This window comes from Paralichthys olivaceus, chromosome 3 (assembly GCF_024713975.1).
Source record: "Paralichthys olivaceus isolate ysfri-2021 chromosome 3, ASM2471397v2, whole genome shotgun sequence".
Classification (NCBI taxonomy): domain Eukaryota; kingdom Metazoa; phylum Chordata; class Actinopteri; order Pleuronectiformes; family Paralichthyidae; genus Paralichthys; species Paralichthys olivaceus.
The window spans coordinates 21360113-21381356 of record NC_091095.1 but is presented as its reverse complement, the minus strand read 5'-3'; the positions used below and the strand labels follow the sequence as shown (position 1 = coordinate 21381356).

The window sequence follows — 21244 nt, the reverse complement described above, 5'->3', positions numbered from 1 at the left end:
CGGTACTAGGAAGGTGTACCTAATAAAGTGGCCGGTGAGTGTATATGGACATTTATATACACACTGACCACACATCTTCCTACAATGATCATAAGACATGATTTCTCCTCCGATTGTTTTTGTACAGACATTGCTCTTTTGATCAGGTTAGACTAACCCCCCCCCCCCAAATTAAATCCTTTGTGGTGATGCATGAGGATATATATAATGTAATAGAACTGAGTTATTGCTAAATAACTTTTTTTTATAAAAGATAATAGACCTTTATTAGCTTATAATGTTGTGATATTTCTCCAGGGACATGTATCAAAGACGGCACAGTTTGTGACCTTCAAAAATCCAATTCATACCCTGTACATTTCTCATAAATAGGTTTGAGTCTGGAAATAACTGAAAACCTTTTTTTGGATCATCAGCTAACACAGAAAAGGAAGCAATACTGGGTTGAATTAATTTTTTTTTTAAACAAAATCCACATACATTACATTTTTGGTGACAGATCCAGGAATTGTTTTTCCTTTCTTTAACACTGAGTTATAGAGCTTTTTTTTTTTTTAATTAGAGAGAATATATTATCACATACTCAGACTTCTCGCAATATACTGTATGTCAGGCACTTTCAGGGCCTCCTCTCTCTTCCTTTCATTGTGCTGCCAGCTGCTCATCAGAACTGATCAGACACTCATCGCCATCAGAGCGCTCTTCTGCTCTGTGTTGAATGTCTGAGTGTCACAAATGAAGAGGACGCGGAGTGTGATTGACTTGGAAATGCACAGGGAAGCTGGAGACGTGCTGGAGACGGTGTTTCACTGTGTCATGCTTGCAGTCTGGGAAAAGCCAGGGTTTAGGGTGCAGTGATTACCACGTGCCTTCTGGCAGAGATGTAAAGAGGCTTTCAATAGATCTCTGTGCACCTGGAGACAGTGCTAAACCTAATGAGGTTCGGAGAAGGGGAGAGTGATTGGTCAACCGCTGCTTCTCTTGACATAACAGCATTCAATAAAACAAAGCATTATAATAATTAAGAAGTAAGTAACAGTATGACACCCTGACAACAGGACTGCATATATGCTCTGTTGTAAATGTTCATTAGATCCGTGTTGCATTAACAGTGATTTTTGGATTATATTTAAACTGGACACAGTATTTGAAAAAGTGTAAAGAAATGTATTTCTGGATGTTGGTATCCATGGACTCTCTGTTTATAGAGTAAGCACCTGTCCTGTATATCCAATATACTGTTTCTATTAATGGATTGCCTTAAACCCACTCCCAGAAGGAACAAGCCTCAAGTCTATTATACTGCCACTTCCCTCCAGTTTCAGATGACCACACACACACACAACACACACCAACTGTAAAATCTTTGCTGTTGTATTCTTTGACATTCAACTGTTGATGAATTTATTGAAATCATCAAAAAGAAGGAAAACACTGTCCAAAAGTCACATATTGTTTTGAGTGAAGGGGTATTAGGTAGCTGAAATAGGTTCTCAAGTCTAAGCTGGGATTAGCAGCGCAGCTCCGTATATTGCCAAGGGATTTCTTTTTTAACCTTACGCCTCAGGGTGATGCCGGGGGAGGCGGGGCAATACTGCAGGAGTGAGTTCGTGTAGTGACAGGAGAGAAACACTGTGATGAAGGAACCTCTTTCTCACTTTTATTGTTTTCTAAGAAGCCACGGCTGTCCTTACAGAATGTAATGTACTTGAGCCACTGAGCTGTATTTTCATGAGACCACTTCAGTATAAAGAAGTTGTTAATGCCCTTCAGTATCTTCGTACTTAAGTCAAAGTTAAAATTAAATTATTATTATTATTATTATTATTATTATTATTATTACATGTTATGTACATACTGTACATAGTGTTTTTAACATTTCTAAATATTTGGTTGACACATATTGAAATGTGTTTATAATCACCTTACACATGTTTTTTTATACTATATTCAACAATAATAATACCTATAATGATAAAATGATAATAACTTACAAACAAGGACGAAATTTGGAGCATAACAAAAAATGAATTGAGACATATAGAAAATCAATACAGGTGGTGGAAGATGTAATGATGAATTGTATAACCCCATCATCTGGAGTGTGTGTGCGTGAGTGTGAGTGTGTGTGTGTGTGTGTGTGTGTGTGTGTGTGTGTGTGTGTGTGTGTGTGTGTGTGTGTGTGTGTGTGTGTGTGTGTGTTGTGGACAGTGATGGCAGCCACAGTGATGGACAGGACTCCTCCCCTCGTCTGATCTGGGATTGGTCAGCTCGGTCTCCTCTCTCCTCTCTAATTTTGGAGAGTAGACATCGATATTTTTGGTGACGTTGTGTGCCGTCGAAGCGATCAGGGAATATTTTGACGGAAGGATTTATTTTATATTTGTGATTTGAAGATGGAATTATCAGGAGGTGATCAGAGGAGAATGACTCGTTTTCTCGGGTTGGAAAAGCTAGTGTGAAAAGGGTTCGGACAGGTGAGTTTAGTGAGAAAGTTATGCGTAAAAACGCAGCAGGTTTTACGCACTGTCTAACTAAATGTTTGCTGAAACATTCTTGTGATTATTTACAGTAATTAAGACCAATTTTAACAATATGCATTTTAAAACAGCTTATGTCAAGTAAACCGTCTAAGTAGTAAAATATTTTTGTTTTATTTTTTACATTAGGAATCAATTAATTATGTGAATTTATTGCTAAATCCAAAAATGTACATGTAGTTACAGCAAACACAAAGTGTAAACTGCTGAAACAACATTTACTGAGTCTTGACTGAAAACATATTGAATGATAGATGTAGATACTACACACTAAATACCATATTATAATATCATGGGAATCATTAGGTTATGATAAGTCTATGTGAAATGTTTCCATGGAACAGATAATGCATACATGACACATTGGAGGCCTGTAGGTGTTTGAAGTGTGTACAGTGGGCCTATGTCTATATAACATTATGAAGAAACTACCAAATCACACAGTCAATTTGCATAGGGGCTTTAATGTGGCTAATGAGTTCTTGATATATTAGGGTAGGGGCTGTCTCTGTGAATTCACAACTTTACCACAAGACACAAGCCTCTTAGTGGGTCTTGACCCATGGTCCTTCAGAACAACTAATCTCCAGGAACCGAAAAAAACAGTGGAACTGTGAGACACTGATTTTTATTTTAAAGGACTCTATTACAACAGAGGACACATTTAAAAAATGACAGAAGACATGATGGACTCCAGAATGTCACTTCTGCATACTGCATTATTTTCAGCTCTCATCAGCAGCAGGTGATTCAGAGAGTGTTTCATATTGTCTGGAAGTGTCAGCATTAGATTTTTAATCATCTGTTATGAGGGAGGTAAAGGTTTTCTGCTTCAGTTTGTCCAATGTCACAGTGATGTATTTTTTAATAAATGTTCACCTGAATGTGAATAGACATGTTTCTTGGTGTAATCAAAGCACAACTCTCTCAAGGGGCAAATATTAACAGTTGGTCTGTTTGAAAGTAAGTGCATTTAACACTTGGGTAAAAATCAAATTATAGTCACATTGATTTCAAATAACTTTTAGTTCACGTGTATTCTCAGGATCAGCCACACACACTCTCGGCTTTACCTTTTATGATCCTTCAGGCACTCAGCTTCTTGGTGATTCTGTCAGCATAGTTTAGTTCAGTGGGGGTTGGATTATTCCCTGGAATTAGCACTAATCTACACGTGTGCACGTGTTACAACCATTGGTGTTCCCCAGAGATCAGCAAGTCATTATTTATCAAGGCACACACAAAAAAAACCCTATTTTTTAAGGTTTGAAAAGGAGTTGGATCTCACTTAACATGTTGCATTTTGAATTTTAATTACACAAGAAATTTCACAAGAGCCTAAAAAACATCGAGTTTGTATCAAAATATCACAATAATATTTTTTAAAGGGAGATCTTGGGATGGGTTTTTACAGGAGTCGATGTGGCTGTTTCTCCAGACTGCACCCAGAACTGAGGAGGGTCACTGCCCTCAGCCACGTACACTTGTACCTGTTCTTTAAGTGGTGCCCTAATTGACTTTACAGGCCGTATACAAGAGCAAACGCAGCGACTATAGTCTACCTGTAAGCCATAGCTTAGTTATTTTAAAAAGCAGCTGATCGTTCACAGAGCGAGGGGACTGATCCTGTTTAGTGTTAAGGACATAATGAGGATGTATTTTTAGGTTCTCCTCTCAGACAGACTGTGAACAGTGGCACTCAGTGAAGACATCAACAACACAACTCTCAAAAGTCAATGTTTGATGTCTGACTTCCAGCTTGTAAAATTTGGCATGTGCACCACCATGTTTCAGCCTCACATTGTGTACATTCTGTCTACCGGTGTGCTTGCAGGCTCGCACAGCCAGACACGACAACATGGCAGAGATCTGCAGTGAAAAGTCCCTTTCAACCAGACAGCGGTTGTCCACCAACCCACCTGCTGATGAGCTGGCGGTCATTGAAAATGGAGACAGCAGGTCTGATATCAACATGAGAGTCTATAGATTCAGTAAATACTCGTGTTCTAGTTTCCTGGTGGGATTTTAGGAAGTAACTCAACCTTTTCATATCAGGGACGATTGCATTGCTATTCAATACACTTCAACTATTAAACTGACCCCACAGTTTCATGAGCTGTTTCGTGTAGTTTGCATAGTTTGATATTGAGTTTGTCTTTGTCACGTTTTCCATCCTGCTGTCTTCCACTAGAGCTCACTCCCTTTGTGAGGATGTCTCTGAGAGAACAACATCCTCAGAGTCTCAAAGACACTCGTTTACAGGTGCTGAAGCAATGGCCAGGTAAACTTCTGCAGTAAGTGGGTATTTACCAGTGGTGGGAAGTAGTAACTCAGTCAATCTCATCAAGTTCTGCTCTCAAATACAGTTTCTAGCTACTTTTTTAAATCGCTTTTATTTAATTCTGTTCTTACACTATATTATATTTCAGAATGAACATTTTTACTCAGTTTGGCCACTCTAGTTAAAAGCTACATCTCAGATGATACACATTACATACTATGCATTGTTAAAGTTTAACATTTTTTACAAAGCTTTAATTACAAGGCTTGTAACCCCTTCCAAAAGTTTAGCATGAGTTTATTTAAATAACTAACCATACAACATTTCCTCTATTTCCCCCCTGTATTTCTCTGATTTATTTTTTAACCCTTTACGGGGGCAGAACTCTTTACTATATTCATTTCCCAATTGTTTGTTGTTGAATTCCTCTCCAACACATCTAAGTCCTGACGTTAACAAAATTAGATTCTCGCAGTAAACAAGCCTTACAGACTTTTAAGTTCTCAACATTACAATGTTAGCTGTCTTGTGATACTGGATGCTGTGATTTGGCACTTTTAAAAAGTTGAACTGAATTGACTAATAAAGGCTATTTCAGGTTAATGAGGCTTCACCTCGAGCAGCTACAATAGTAAATTGCTGTTTCCAACATTTAAATAAGTTCATACATGATCATATACTTTATGAGTTGTGGTAGATATTCGTCTGTAGAATGAGCACTTTTGCTCACATCAAATATAACACTTTGTACATTATCACTGAACACTTCCCCCACCACTGATATGTACCTATCAAATATGAGTAGGTATTACCAATAGTTAGTTCCTAGCGTAGTCACCTTGTGCTCTTTGATCTCCCGCTGACCCTTTAGGCTCTCTTACTTCTTCTTCATGCTGCGAAACTGGGCCTCTCACAGAATGCACCCAGAGACAGAGAGGTACGACTCCTTCCTGGATCGCTTCAGAGGCCCTGAGCTCAAAGACGTCGCCAGTCGAGAGAGCAATGCCCAGTCTGTGGGTCAAAACGGCACGGCCCATAAGAGAAAGTAAGTACTGGACTGTGAGGCAACACTGCTTGACTCCTAAACGTGTCTACATCAAATGAGTAACAACCAGTCGCTCACTGTGAGAAAAACCGTGTCCTTGATTTCTTTCCAAAGTCTCGCCAGTAAGTGGCCGCTAGCTACTTACAACATGAATAACTGCAACAACACAGACGAGTAAGTGTGTGCACATCATAAAAAATAGAGGTAGATTCCTAGAAAAATAACTTGACATCCTGTTGGATGTTATAGTGTCGCTAGTGTGCTGTATCCTGCAGGAAATAACATATAGCACAGAGATCCCTGACACCACATTGTCCAATCCTCCAGTGTTTTTGCCCCTTTTCCTCCTGGAGTACACAGAAAAAAGTCCTCCCTTTATTTGAGATAGAGTTTTTTTTTTTGCTGTGGGTTGTACAGAAGTGTATTGCAATCACTTGAGAGAGCTGCCATCTGCTGGTATTATGTATGACCTGCACCAGATCTTCCAACACAGTTTTGTGAAACCTCCAGTATAGACCGCGTCCTCGTGTAGTCTGTTAGATAGTCTAGCCCCTAATAGACCACCTCCGTTCTTTTTCACCACAATACAAAGTAAACTTGTGATTTGTAGCAAAAAAGAGGACAAGAAAGAGGAGATTAAAAAAGAGGAGAAAAAGGAGGAGAAAAAAGACGAGAAGAAAGATGAGAAGGATGAGAAGAAAGACGAGAAGAAGGATGAGAAGAAAGATGAGAAGAAGGATGAGAAAAAGGATGACAAGAAAGATGATAAGAAGGATGATAAAAAGAAAGAGGAGCCCCCGTAAGTATACCTGTAGATAGAAGTGGAACATGTCTATTGGTTATGGACAAATGAATCAGAGAGAACATGTGTGTTTAAAACATGAACTTGAACATAAAGTCTTTTAACAGGAATTCATTCTGAGTTGTTTTTGTAGGAAAGAAATCTGGATTATGGATCCAGCCGCAGACCAGTACTACAAATGGCTGACTGTCATCGCAGGCCCAGTATTTTATAACCTAATGATGATTGTCACAAGGTATTTCCAATTGAACCTGCATCAAAACGTATTCTTCCATAAGTGGGATGTTCACAAAATCTGACAATAATTCTCTCTGTTTTCTAGAGCTTGTTTTAATGAACTCCAGAACTCTTATACAAAACTCTGGATTTTCTTGGACTACACCTCAGACTTGATCTACTTCACAGACACATTTGTCAGATCAAGAACAGGTTGGATTCTACAAAATGTTTCAAGATAAATAAACAATTATGTCATTTGGATTTTTTTGGCTCCTAATTTTTATATTTGTCCCTCAGGTTACTTGGAACAAGGCCTGCTGGTAAAAGACTCCAAGAAACTGAGAGATAAATACAGAACAACATCTCAGTTCAAGTACGACATGATTTCCATGATACCCACTGATCTGCTGTTCCTGAAATTCGGATTCAACAACCCGGAGTTTAGATTCAACCGTCTTTGCAAACTGTCGAGGCTTTTCGAGTTCTTTGAGCGGACTGAAACCAGAACCAGCTTCCCGAACATGTTCCGAATCAGCAATCTCGTGCTTTACATCCTCATTATTATCCACTGGAATGCTTGTATGTTCTTTGCCATTTCAAAAACAATAGGTTTTGGGTCTGACACGTGGGTGTATCCCAACATCAGCCACCCGGAGCACGGCCGCTTGGCCAGAAAGTACATTTATTCCCTGTACTGGTCAACACTGACCCTCACCACCATTGGAGAAACCCCTCCACCTGTCAGGGATGTGGAATTCCTCTTTGTCATCGCCGACTTCCTCACTGGTGTCTTGATCTTTGCTAGTATCGTCGGTAACGTCGGTGCCATGATCTCCAACATGAACGCCTCTCGTGCTGAGTTCCAGGCAAAGATCGACTCTATTAAGCAGTACATGCAGTTCCGAAAGGTCTCCAAAGACCTGGAGGCCAGGGTCATCAAGTGGTTTGACTACCTGTGGACTGAGAAGAAGACCTGTGATGAGAAGGAGGTGTTGAAGAACCTCCCTGACAAGCTCAAGGCTGAGATAGCCATCAATGTACATTTGGATACTCTGAAAAAAGTGCGTATTTTCCAGGACTGCGAGGCGGGTCTCCTGATTGAATTGGTACTGAAGCTGCAGCCGCAGGTGTTCAGTCCTGGAGATTACATCTGTAAGAAGGGGGATATTGGCAGGGAGATGTACATCATCAAGGAGGGGAAGCTCGCCGTGGTGGCCGATGATGGAGTCACTCAGTTTGTGGTGCTCAGTGATGGCGCGTACTTTGGGGAAATTAGTATCTTGGGAATTAAGGGCAGTAAGGCAGGCAACAGGAGAACTGCCAACATTAGAAGTGTGGGTTATTCCGATCTCTTTGCCCTGTCCAAAGATGACTTGGTGGAAGCACTCACCGAGTATCCAGATGCCAAGAAGGCTTTGGAGGAGAAGGGGAAAGCCATCCTGATGAAAGACAACCTGATCGACGAGGCGGTCGCCAATGCTGGCGCCGATCCCAAAGACCTGGAGGAAAAGATCGTCAGACTGCAGAGCAACCTGGACTTGATGCAGACGAAGTTTGCCCAGTTAATGGCACAATTCACCTCCAGCCAGACGAGGATGAAGCACAGGATCACCGACATGGAGTCCAAAGTGAAATCCATACAGCCGGAGGACCTCTCTGAAGTGGTGGCCGACAAAGACAAAAAAGTGCAGTGATGTGAGCGACACCTCAGGACTTGACAGAAAAAGAAGAGATTTTTCATTCATAATAAAACATTGACACTTTTTAAAAAGGCCCATGTTTATATCTATTTATACATCTTGTTTGTTCATCTTAATGTGTCAAATTGTGTACAGTGTATGCAGCAAATGTATATTTTGATTACAGTAAGAGCCAATTTCATGTTGTCATGCTGTTGAGTATGAAGCAGTGTATGCAAAAAATGGCTTTAGGAAAATTGTTTTCTTTTTCTGAGCAGTATTGACGTCATTTTCCCAGGAAATATCTTCTAAAGTACAAAGGAAACTCTTTCACACTATCACAACTTCAATATCCATTTGATGTACAAATATACAAAATAAACCTACATGCCAGATCTGTTTGTAAGTTATTCTCCACAGTTGTAAATCTGCAATGTAAATGTTGTTAATGTGAATAAACAAAAAATGTTCATATAACAGAAATGACAGTGTAGGTGTTTACACTTTTCAGGTTTTTCTGCAGCAGTGAAAGCATTAAGTTGTTTTGTTTCCCAGCTTTTTTTATCATACCTTCAAAGACCCTGAAAACGAGGCTACAAATCATATGTGAAAAAAGGAACCCGACACATCTACTAATTCCACAAACGTCTGCCTCTGTGTCTGTTTTTTTCGCAAACTGTTCATCTTATTGGCTTCACACTTATCATGTGTTTTGTTAATGAGAATTTAATTTGGAGTGATTGGGACATGCGATAGCTTCAATATTAATACAAATGTAATAAAGGCGACCAGTGCTCTGTAGCAGTCAGTGGGGGTGGGAAAGTGTGCCTTCAGTCTGTGGACCCAGTTGAACATTTCTTCTGCTGCCTCCGATAAACTACAGCAGGTCAAAATTGCATCTTATTCTGATTAATTTTATTTCTACATATAAGACTGATACAAACATTCATTGGTGTCATGGGGGCAGATTGCCGTCATGGCAACAACAGTCATAGAATCCTAACAGTGACTTGAAGGCTCTGTAGTGGAGATTCACTGCAGCATCTGGTGATACATTTTTATTGCATTTGCCTCTAAGATCGACCCTTTTCACATAATCCACAGTCATGTGACGCTTTGATAATACACATGTATTGACATCAGCAGCTTTGAGAGATCTATACCATGTTATTAGTAGACACTCTTTAAGTATTTAAGACAAACTTTATAGATGTATTTTCACCTTTTATTAACTTTGCATAAATGTCTCTTTACATGGGATTTTCACATTATCTGCACATAATTGATGTACCTGAGTTATTTGGCCAAATAAAAACATTTCATGTGACTCTTCTTCTCCAAAAGGTGTTACACATTTCGTGATCACACCCACTAATGTGCAATCACTGGCACTTTACAGGTAACAAACCGAAAGAAGAGAAAAAAAAACCTTTTCAGGATGTGAGAGTCTGAACCGACAAGTCAGTAAATACATTCTAAAACCTTATCAAAACCAAAAACGCGTACTCTGGGTTCACCGTTTCACAACACACAGTATTCTTTTCAAACGTTACACAACACAGAAAATACTTGAAAATAACCTTTCGGTTAGAGGTGAGTTTGTTCTATCACTGGCAGGAAACAGTTCAAATATATAAGCTTGTCAGTGAGGCTGTAATAAAAAGGCTTCACCTCAATGACAATCACAACCAAGAAGCACCGTTACGCCCAGTCCACTCCGATGTAGGAAGATGGGCTGAGGACTGCCGCCTGCTACATTATGAAGAACTGCAGAAATATAAGACAGGTCAAACTAAATCCAAAGAATAAATGCATGTGCTGGCATTCCCTAAAACACTGTGTATACTGTAAGTGCACTTTCACAGTTTCACAAATATTAATTTTATGTTGGCTCAGAAACAAAACACACGTGGAAAAGAGAACGTATTTAAGTGCCACGTTAAAACTCTTTGGAAAACCTACTGTAAATGAAACTGACTCTCAGAAGAAGAGAGGCCTCGGAGTAAAAGGCTGACACTGGAGCTCGACTGATAGAGGTGAGTTAGGCACAGGGTTACTGCAGCATTTTGTGTCATGGTTTCATTTGCATCTGCATTTCTGCAGCACTCCCTTTTTTGTTATAATGCAGTCAGAATACTCTCCTCTGTGGATCTGTCACAGCATCCCAAATCCTTTGGCATAAGTGATGGCCTTGAGGAGTCTTTCTTTCAGTTTCTCTTTGGAGGAGTACTCTGGGAGCAGCAGTGCATTAAAGCAGGTGTGAGAGGTTGGTAACCTGCAAGAGAGGATGGAAGTAAAAACCAAAAATGTTTTTTTATTAAAAAATGCTCAGTTTGCCTTTAATACACTGATTCACATGCAGATGACAGCAAGGCACTAGGCCAGGTATTAGCCTAACCATTGGGAGCAAGCACACTTAGCCATGTAGACAGGAGGAGCTGGGGACTGAAGTACCTACTCTGTGATTAGCTAACAACCTGAGACACAACTTCTCTTAAAGGTACATTTTAACAATGGAACAACAACAACTGCGCATGTTTGTTTTTGCATCCAATTGAGTTTTGGTTACTCTAAGTGCAGTGTCACATTTGGTGTGATTTGGATATGCAATAGTAATTTCATTAATAAACAGGGCTTTGTAGTCAGTCTAGTCAGTTTGCGGAACATAAAAAACGCAATGTTTGTTTTATTGCTGCAGTGCTTTATATCAAGCTGAAATACAGAGCTTTTATTTTGAAAATGCACCACACTTTTCTGTACCTGTCTGTGTCTGAGCCGTTCTTGGCGATGATCATTTTTAATTTGCCGAGTCCGCCAACTGGTGCTCTGTCTGTGCCGGTGGTAAACTGAAGGAACAACCTCTTCTGCTCTTCAGCAAAGGAGTGAATCGTTTCCCAGAAATATCTGTGAGCAGAAAATGAAAATAAATTTAAACAGCAATGACCTGTCAATTCTAAAATATGACCTGCTGCTTAAAACATGCTGTCAGATTCCAGTTAAAGCCAGACTTACTTTATAATTTGACTATCTTTGCTATAACCTCCATCGTATTCTGTGGTCTTTTCAAGTGCCTCAAAGTCAAGTTTCTGTGAAATCACAAGAGATGTATCTGTTAGTCATAAAACTCAGGCTAATTATGCAGCAAGTATAAAAAAGGTTAACTTCCTCACCCTGCTTCCGCAGATAAGCAATTCCACTTCCTCTGGCCTAAACAAATATTTCAGTGGGGACTCGTTTGTGACCATTTGGAAACCTTTTTTGAAGGCTCTGAATTGTCGTTCCACACTCTCGTTCAGTATGTAATCAGTGTAGAGATCCACAAACTCCTGTGAATTATAAATGTACAAACAAAAACAACTTTAAATGAACAGCAAAGCAGTGATTCATTTTTCAAACAGTGAGTGACTTTATTCTGCGCTTTTAGGAGGGAGAAGAAAATATACGGTTTTGGCCAGAAAATGATTATAAACAGCTCATTCATACATAGTGTTGTGAAGTGAACACTTCAACCAAAAGAGGAACAACACATTGTGTCAGTGATTGTTTCTCTACTTAAAAATCTGAACTTGATATCAGGTTTCTGTCTAGAGCTCCAACTTCCACTATAGTTGATTTAATGCAGCTCTTGCAAGGAATATTTCCCAAAATCTAATTTCAACTCACAACTGCTGTGCTTTACAACAAGATTATGCAATTTCACACACGTTTCCTCCCCTCTCTCAAGTTAGTACACTCCGGTTTGGCTGCTTGGCCTTATTTTAACTATTATGATCAATACCTGTAGACTGTATATAAATATGAAAGGCATGACAGCTCCCTGAAAGTGAAGTTAAATCATATTTATCGCCCCCTGGTATCTGGCTGCATTATAAGTCATAATCCATGTCTCCTCCATGTTAGAGGAAAGGACATAGGCCATACAAAGAACTATTCTTTTTTTCATCAAAGATGGTTTCTGTCATTTTAGGTTCTCACTACTTAGATTTCCCTGTTCGATTCACATGATGCTGACGATTGCCAAGCGTTTACATTGGTGGGACCTCACTACTGCCGCCTCATCCTTACTGCATAGATTATGGCTACAAATTACATTTTTGGCAAAACTGCAGCATGTCATGCTTCTCAATGCTCACTACATTATACCATAAACCTTGTGCTTGTCACTTTTGGCCACATCAGCCACTGTCAGCAGAATTTCCCCACTGAATTTATATACAACAGTGGATTTCAAACACATCACCTGTCTGTTCTCTTTGGTAACAGCGATCTGGTCTCCCTGCTCCTTCAGGTCATATAACACCGGGTTTCCAAAAAGGTCTGTGTGTGATATCTGGAAGGTGAGCGACATGTCTTCCTCCACATTGCCAGTATATTCAAGTAAACCCTTGAGACTTTGGTAGAGAGTCTGCAACAACAGAAACATTTGCTGTCAAGCTCTACAGTGAACCTACAGTAATCAGACATTTGGATTTATGACTGTTTTTTCCCTCAGTATTTTTACAAACTGCTGCATAGCTGGTAAAATATTACAACTTTATTAAGAGAAAGTTACTATACTGGATGTGAGTCTGACAGGTCCAAGTAGGTCCCCTTCTTCCCCATCAGTTTCCTGTAGACGACCATAGGGAAATGGACGTCAAGGATGCAGTTGTTGTAAATGGCGAGTCCCAGGACGATTCCAATGAGTGTGTACTGCGCCTCATTCTCCAGTGAGGATGAATTAAACCAGAAGAGTTTTGTATCGTTGTCATAGGTGAACATTCCTGTTCAGACAAATTGAAAAGAAAGACATTTTGTGAAATACACTTATTCAGTATTTAGTTTCAAAGATTGATCATTTCAGGTCTGTATATGAGACATGAAGACAGTTAACTTAGTTTTAAGACTGGCAATGCTGGAACAGCTCTGACCATTATTATGATGTTAAATGTTCTGCTTGTTTCCAGGCAACCAGCACAAACACCAGGAAGTCAATGCTCCTCACCAAAAAACTGCTCAACAAATATCCTCTTGTAAATCCCCAAATTGTTATTTTCACACAATTTTTCTAGGAATGTATTACTTGAGATATAAAGTGCTAATCAATGAGATTTAGAGATGATGGTAGGTGGATTTGTTATCTTTGGACAGAGCCAGGCTCAGTGTGACCATCCTCTCTAGTCTTTGTGCAAAGCAAAGCTTAGCTTCATATCTAACGGGCCGATATGATGACAGTCATATCAGTCTTCTCATCTTCCTCTCAACAAGAAAGTTAATTTTTCTAAATGTTAAACAATTACTGGAATGTGATGTGATACACTGATGCATAGGAAACAAATATTTTTAAAAAACTGAGCACTATTAACAGGGCTTACAGCAGTAATCACAAACTCCCTCTCTTTTCCTGATTGGGTTCTGATGACCTTGTATACCTGTCAACTGTTCGAGTCCACACAGCCAACAAATCAGTTACAGAGGCTTGGAAATCACTCTCAACCAACCACCCAAACCATCTACACAGATTGGATCCAGATTTTATCCTTTTTTTTTAAAATATATATATTTTGTTTGTATGTTTCATATTTGTCTGATAAAATTTTTTTATCAAGGGAGCCAAAAACATTGTAAAATGGTCTCACCGATATCAATATTGAAAATTTCCTCCAAGACCAATTGAAAGAACTCCTTCGACACCCCTCCTTCGTCTACACCTTGCTCCCCCTCAAACTCAACAAACAGCTGCTTCTTCAGGTCAGAGGGGTTCTCCATGGAGATCATCTCCAGCTGCAACACACAGAGCATTCAATGAGCTGACAAACACAGAAGGACTACGTCACTTCAACACTACTGTGACTTCCTGTGACTCACCCTGACCAGGGCGTCATCGATGATGTGATCTCTGCGAACTTTGAGCTTGAGATAGGGGTTGGGCTGTTGTCCCTGCACCATGCTGTAGAGGGCGGTGAGGCGCCGTTCACTGTACATTCTGATCCGGTTGTCATAGTAAAGTCCTTGGCTCTTGGTGATGACACTGAGGATGAAGGGGCAGCTCTGAAAAGAGAACTTGGTTTCGGCGTTGACCTTGAAGAAGGTGAAATCTTTGTCCATCTCCACTACATCGTTCACTGACTCGTTAACAAAATCTTCATAGGGGAGGAGAGGTCTTATACAATCTATGGACCGAACTCCCAGTTCTTTCTCCAGGGGGTCTGTCCGAGGACCCTTCTTATAGAGCCGCTCCTCACCCAGCAACTCGTGAAGGCTGAGCTCATCTGACTCCGAGTCATCGTCATCCTCCTCATTGTGCTCGACGTCCACGTCTCCACCCAGGATACTTGCATAGAAGGCAACCTTTAAACACTGGGTAGCAGCCACCACTGTCTCGTCGTCGTTGACCAGATTTTCAGCATCGTATTCGTTGCTGACGACTGTGAAAGTGATGAGCTGCTGGAAGGTCTCCATCATGCGGCGGATGTGCGGGAGACCGTACACCGACCAGAGCTTTGACAGTCTTGCGAGAGCAGTGACTGGCAGCTTGCTCATTGCCTTGCAGAACTGCGGCAGCGCCACCTCAAGGTACTCTGGACTGTGAAGGTTACTGTTCTCCAACACGATGATGAAGATATTCAAGTAATCTGGGTTATTTTCATACACATCAAGGTAATCTAGGTCAAGTTCCATGTTTGGGGTGAGGTAAATAAGAGCATTCACGAGAGCGGCCTCCACCTGGTCGATGGTTAAAAGTCTGTCGTAGACTCTCCTCACTGCGTCAATGTCCACAGTTACCTCACAGGGGTCCAACATTTCTTTAGGAGACTTGTCTAGTAAAGCAGCTGCAGAGGAAGCACCGATATTCTCCAAGGGTTGCTCACTCTGCTTCTCCTGCTTGTCCACATCTGTGGGTGTAAAAGAGTCCAGGTCATCTGTTGCATTTGGTTCGTTCTTCCGAAAACTCTTCATCAGGGCTTCTGCACTGGAGAAAAGTTTGCCAATGATGCGGATGAGAGCAGAGTAGTCCCCCTGCTCCTCGCAGAAACTCAGGATCCTACACACAGTGTTCTCTGTGAGATAATGCACATCTGCAACAAAACAACACATTGAAAGCTGAATTAAGACAGTTGACTGAACCAATGTCAGTGTGCATAAGAACCCTAGAGTCAGTTTACCTGAGAAGTCCTCCTTGTCGGGACAAAGGTCCATGTCACTCATCTTGTCGTCAACACTGGAGTCTGGGTGCAAGGTGTCCGATTCTTTCTTGGAGGGGTGAGGACAGAGTTTGGCGTTAATCTTAAACAACTCCAGTGCTTTGGCAGCGGCTGAATTGTTATCCAATGGTTGAAAATCGAAGCATGATGCGCAAAACTCGTTCGTGCAGTTGCCATTTCCACAGCCTTCAGTTAACTGCCGAAAGTAGCGCTCAATGAGATGCTTTGCAGTCGCTCTGTTCCTGTGTATGATATTCAAACAGGAAGTTTGCCGGATGATTCAGTGTCATCAAATGTTAGCAACAAGCATACACACATATATGCAATGCAAATAATAAACCCAGCAACCCAGCAGAACTTTATATTGAACAAGCATATAATTAATTAAGCTAAAATGACTTGAGTACAAGTCTTGATAGGGTCACTTACATTCGGCTGGATTCAAGTTTCCTCCTGCAGGTCCAAAGGATGATCCTCTGAAAGAAAGGTTTAACAATGATGTTATATCATGTTTACACTGTATATATTCTGTTTGCATGATATATATATATATATATATATATATATATATATATATATATATATATATACATAGTTTAATTGTACATATTCTGTTTAAATTATACATTTCATAAATATCATGTTTACACTGTATGTATTCTGTTTACTCTGTGTATATTGTTTACATTGTATGTATAAGGTTTGCGTTATATATATTGTATATAGCATTTTTATACTGTATATATTGTATATATATACATATATATATTTTAAAAAAAACATTTCTCCAGAAGATAAAAAACTGTACTGATAACAATTGGATATTATGTGTATTTGGCAAAAAGGAATTTTGAACCAGATGCCAATATCAATATTTGAAAATCTGATATCTGACACTTCCTCACATTAATACAAGAAATATAAACATTTCTAAAAACTGAGATGAGTTTTTCGAGAGCTGTGTGTAAGATATTTTTGAGTCTGACGTTTCAGTCGTAAAATCATAGCTCTGGAGTAACACTGCTGCTAAATGACCTCACACATTTCATTTGTGTATTGCAACACACACACGCGCACACACACACGTCTATAATATCAGCTCTACTAAGTGTATTTAATAAACAAGATCCTTCTGCAGAGACATACTGGAGACACCATAAGACAAATGTTTCAGTTTAGTCATGAAATGAATGGAAACCTGAGGTAAAAAACTTTACTGTGGGGTAAACTAAATGAGTTAGTTTTAACAAATAGTGTTTATTCAAATATTTAAAAACCTGCTCATATTACTGTCAAATACTCAGTCACAGCTGACAACAAGGACAAACAAAAACCACACACAGACAACAAATCAAAGAGCTCAGGGCTGGTAGAGAGATGTGATTCAGCAAAGCAAAGACGACATTAAATCACTTCAGTTCAACTCAGTTCTCCAGGATGATGATGCTGCTGAAATCTGACAAGTGATCACGTTTAACAGCGACATGACAGCGCTTCAGAAAACCCATCATCTATTGATCGCTACCAAATCAACAAACTCCTGATCTGCACACACATAAACATTTATATACATAGATGTGACATCTGCATCAGTGTAAGTACCGACCTGTGAAGTGAAGGGTAGCTCTCAGTGTGTGTGTGTGTGTGTGTGTGTGTGTCAGTGACGGTGCAAAAAGCAGCGGTGTGTTGTGTCAGTGTGTCCTCGGCCGATGTCACTCTGTCCCCTTCAGTCTCTGCGGCTGCGCTTCCGGTCTCCTCAGCTCAGTGAAACTGCAGCGACACGACGTGATCGAGACTTTTAGTTAGAAGATCAAAACAACACATCCTACCCTGCTATCGTGTAAACAACAGAGCCTCGTATCCCGGCATGCAGCGCGGGCCTGTCAACCACCCCCACAGACTCCCGCCCCCTCCTCCTCCTCCTCCTCCCACTGACGTAAAGAAACACACCGCACGTCATTACAGCTGCACACATCTGGACCTGGAACCTTTAGATGTGACATGACTTTATTATTAGTTACTTTCCTCTGAGGCGCATCTCAGTAGGATTCGAAATTATAGATATTTTATAACGTAAACTAAAAACCCATCTTTTCATTCTGGCTTTCATATAGTTGTATTTATTATGATATACTAATATACTATGGTACACTAAAAATAATCTTATTCTTTAGTTACTTATATACTTATTTCATAATTTCATTCTTAATATAATCTATTCTGTCCTTTTTATTGTTTATTATCATTACGTTGTTATCTTTAACAATATATGAGTGCATTGGTTCCTATACAATATAAATATGATAAATTCATCATATTATTTGATGATTATTAAATTCTGATCTGTTTTTCTAAGAAAAATAGGAGCAATTTAAGATCTGGCAAGCTAAGACAAGAGGAAGGCTATTTCCCATGAGCTAGATTTAAGAAGTATGAGAACATAGTGTAAATCTCATATTGATCTTCAATTGAGCTTATGTCAACGAGAGAATGGCAAGTCAAAGAAGAGATCTTAGTTTGAATTTGAATTTCCTCTAATACAGTAATGCTTGAACAAGAGCTACAACTGAAAGAGCAGAGAAAGACAATATCAGAAATCACATTGTGTCCTGATTAACTGTCTACATATGAACCTGCACCACAGACACAGCAAAGAACCAAAACCTGCATAAACACATCGCAGGGTAAAGATCAGAGCTAGAATGGAAAAGCTCCATCCTCACTTTCACCTACCCTGCTGTCTGTCACACACACACTGTTCAACTAAAGACCTTCACAATCAACATCGTTAATGTCTAAAGTTTAGACTGACAAAAGTTGATGAATGCCGTGGGACTAGTTTGTCAAATAGGAGGTGTGGAAGACATTTGACCATAAAACAAAAAAATGTGTGTAGTTTTAGGGTATTAAAAAAGGCATTTTTAGAATCTGGGCCTAATTTTCACAGATCTTAGGCAAAGTTGAAACTGGTGTCTCTGCTTTTAAAACTGTTGAGGGTCAAACTTAAGCCATTTTGCCTCGATCATGCACCACAACCACAAGTACAGAGTCTTCTTTTCAAGCTTGGTCAAAATGCATAAATAGACAAAAAATTAAGGGAACAACAAGAGTTTCATTTCATTAATTTATTGAAACACTGTCATTTAAGTTGAACAGACAGGAAACAGAAACTCAGCTGCTTCCATTATATGTTCCAACCATAGACTGTATATAAAGAGGTTCCGACCCATTCATATCAGTGAGCGTAGACTGAATAGGATCACCACAGTGAAATGAGAATTCCAAATCAAGTGCTGTCACCAAAATCAAAACAAAGTTGAATCAAGGATTCTCTAAATCAGTTTCATTAAAACTGATAAAGGAGAATCTATTCCTGGACTGTAGTGTTGGACCACTTTAGTTTTAGGTTGGTGAACCTTAAACTAACAGCTGAGTGTACGTATATAAACAACCACTCAAAGGCTTCATATATGTTATAGATTTGAAAACATAACACACTGTTACTGTAAATTTGACATTTTCTACATTCTGCTGCAGCTAAAAATGTTTTGCATGAACTCCAGATGGAAATTAGCTGATTGAAATCTGGCATAAATCATCTCTTCTCATTTTGAGACTAATGTATTTGTGCGTTGTCCTTGTTTAATAAAATGGAAAACAAAGACAGCACTGAGCAACTCTGTGTGCCAGGTGAGGGAAGCTGGTGGGTGTGGCTGAATCATTCCAGGACTGTTTTTTTATTCTCTACAGCACATCCAGGATGCTGCTCCTTCCACCTTACTCTCTCCTCCCCTCAGCTCCACAGATGATATGTATGACCTCCAGCCACATGATCTGAGGTCCCTCTTGAATGCAATGAATGGTTGACATATCGTGTCTGCAGGAGAATTTAGAATTATTTTATATATAAATTTCTACCGATAGATCCCTTTCATCTTATTCTTACACACTGGGCCTTTAACGTCAATAGTGCACCATAACTTAATGATAGAATGAGAAGTGGAGTGAAGGTGTGATCTAATTGACAATAACATATATTAATAATTAGTAAGCCTGCACTGCAGTTACTGAAGACTATACATACGTATATTCATGTGATGCTTTATGTTATATGTTGTTATTCATTTATTTATTCATGTCTTTGTTATCCTGTTGGCTACACCATATCAATTATGTTAATATTAATTTATTGGGGAAAGAGAAAAAAAATACTTTTACAAGGACAAATTTGTCTACCAATGTGTTTTGTTTTTTCTTTGTCAATGACTAACTATATACAATATATCTATTAATATATATATAGATATATATATACATACATATATATATTATATATATAATACAGAAAATTCTATTTATCTGAAAACACACACACACACGCACACACACGCACACACACACACACACGCACACACACACACACGCGCACACACAAACACACACACACAAGTCACAGCAGTCGGAGTAAACCAATGCTGAAAAACCACAAATCATGTTTCCTCGCTGTGCTGATGGAGGCCAACACAGTGCAATCTCATTCATAACCTCTAAATCATATTCATAAACCATAAACCAAACCTGACGTAGGAAGCAGGTAGTCAAACCACTGCCATCTCATTCTACAATAGACCCTTGTAAATTATGCATCATCTAATCCATGTGCACTGCTCTTGTGGTGCTGAGGATGTTTGTTATTCTGTCAGCATACAAGCACAACACAGTGTTACACTTATAGTGGGACATTTAGTTCCTGTCATACATTTCATACATGAGAACACAGCAGAGCCCTACATGGAAAAAAGTCATACTCCTAAAATAACTGAGTACATTCAGGAACATGTCCCTGAAAGCTATGAAGCTACTCCTGCCACTCATGAATACACAGAAGCTAAAGTTAGTTTCGGTGTTGAACGTGGGGTATGTGAAATAAATATGTCATGTTGAATAAAAGAATATGACGCACAGCATGACCAACCTTTTGTCTCACTTTGAGCAGGTAGATAATACATTACTGCAGAACAGGGCTGCAGTAATGTACATGAACACTGGGAGACGCTGTAAGCACACAAAGCATCAGGCATGCTGTAAGTGGAGACGTCTCAGGAGGTCTTCCGGCCCATTACACTATTATTACATTATACTATTATAGCAGGGTTTAAAGAAAAAAATATATAAAATATGTATAGTTCCAGTGGTGGAAAGTAACTAAGCAAATTATGCAGAAGAACTTGTACTTTACTGGAAATACTCCAGTGTTACTAATAACTAATGTTCTCTACTCTCAATACTAATTCCAGAGGGAAAAACCTAATAATAATAATAACATAACAACAATAATAATAATGATACTCAAAACAAGAATTACTTCTCTTCTCTTGCAGGAGTATGTCTTCGGAAGGAACTTAAAAGGAATCACTAGCTCAGCTGACTGATCTCCTCAAGTTGCACCAGAGCCTCGGGGCCCTGACTGCCAAACCCTGTCCCCTCTGGTTTT

General features: G+C 39.5%; 2 protein-coding genes across 7 annotated transcripts; one reads left to right on the top strand and one right to left on the bottom strand.

Moving 5' to 3' along the window:
- The first annotated feature begins 2296 nt into the window (after positions 1 to 2296).
- On the top strand, positions 2297 to 9049 carry cnga3a (cyclic nucleotide gated channel subunit alpha 3a). Of its 2 annotated transcripts, none has more exons than XM_069522487.1 (9): positions 2297 to 2477; positions 4375 to 4499; positions 4732 to 4821; positions 5738 to 5866; positions 5981 to 6040; positions 6477 to 6665; positions 6802 to 6903; positions 6991 to 7097; positions 7185 to 9049. In XM_069522487.1, exons 2-9 carry the CDS (start codon positions 4399 to 4401, stop codon positions 8579 to 8581), a joined length of 2175 nt encoding a protein of 724 aa, XP_069378588.1. In that variant the 5' UTR covers positions 2297 to 2477; positions 4375 to 4398; the 3' UTR covers positions 8582 to 9049. The 2 variants fall into 2 exon arrangements, with proteins under 2 accessions (XP_069378588.1, XP_069378587.1); XM_069522486.1 differs by having other exon boundaries at positions 5693 to 5866.
- On the bottom strand, positions 6981 to 17679 carry ube3a (ubiquitin protein ligase E3A). Of its 5 annotated transcripts, none has more exons than XR_011240670.1 (13): positions 17357 to 17679; positions 16180 to 16226; positions 15712 to 15992; positions 14414 to 15624; positions 14185 to 14329; positions 13124 to 13329; positions 12807 to 12971; positions 11737 to 11892; positions 11579 to 11652; positions 11327 to 11470; positions 10238 to 10841; positions 8278 to 8543; positions 6981 to 7847 (listed from the first exon to the last, which is right to left on the bottom strand). XR_011240670.1 is itself a non-coding variant. In XM_020081442.2 (11 exons), coding segments are annotated over exons 2-11 (2505 nt in total). In that variant the 5' UTR covers positions 16182 to 16226; positions 17357 to 17679; the 3' UTR covers positions 9778 to 10720. The 5 variants fall into 5 exon arrangements, 1 of the variants encoding a protein (XP_019937001.2); XR_011240672.1 differs by having other exon boundaries at positions 15712 to 15799; XR_011240669.1 differs by having other exon boundaries at positions 6981 to 8543.
- Positions 17680 to 21244: the final 3565 nt, after the last annotated feature.

What these genes read in the sequence shown, in the direction of transcription:
- cnga3a (XM_069522486.1), top strand. Translation starts at nt 4,399, where the DNA reads ATGGCAGAGATCTGCAGTGAAAAGTCCCTTTCAACCAGACAGCGGTTG. An exon ending in AACTGCAACAACACAGACGA is followed by an intron (nt 6,041 to 6,476) that starts GTAAGTGTGTGC and finishes TGTGATTTGTAG; the next exon opens with CAAAAAAGAGGACAAGAAAG. An exon ending in AAAAAGAAAGAGGAGCCCCC is followed by an intron (nt 6,666 to 6,801) that starts GTAAGTATACCT and finishes TTGTTTTTGTAG; the next exon opens with GAAAGAAATCTGGATTATGG.
- ube3a (XM_020081442.2), bottom strand. An exon ending in TTACCAAAGAGAACAGACAG is followed by an intron (nt 11,893 to 12,806) that starts GTGATGTGTTTG and finishes TATAATTCACAG; the next exon opens with GAGTTTGTGGATCTCTACAC. An exon ending in AAAGATAGTCAAATTATAAA is followed by an intron (nt 11,471 to 11,578) that starts GTAAGTCTGGCT and finishes TTCTGCTCACAG; the next exon opens with ATATTTCTGGGAAACGATTC.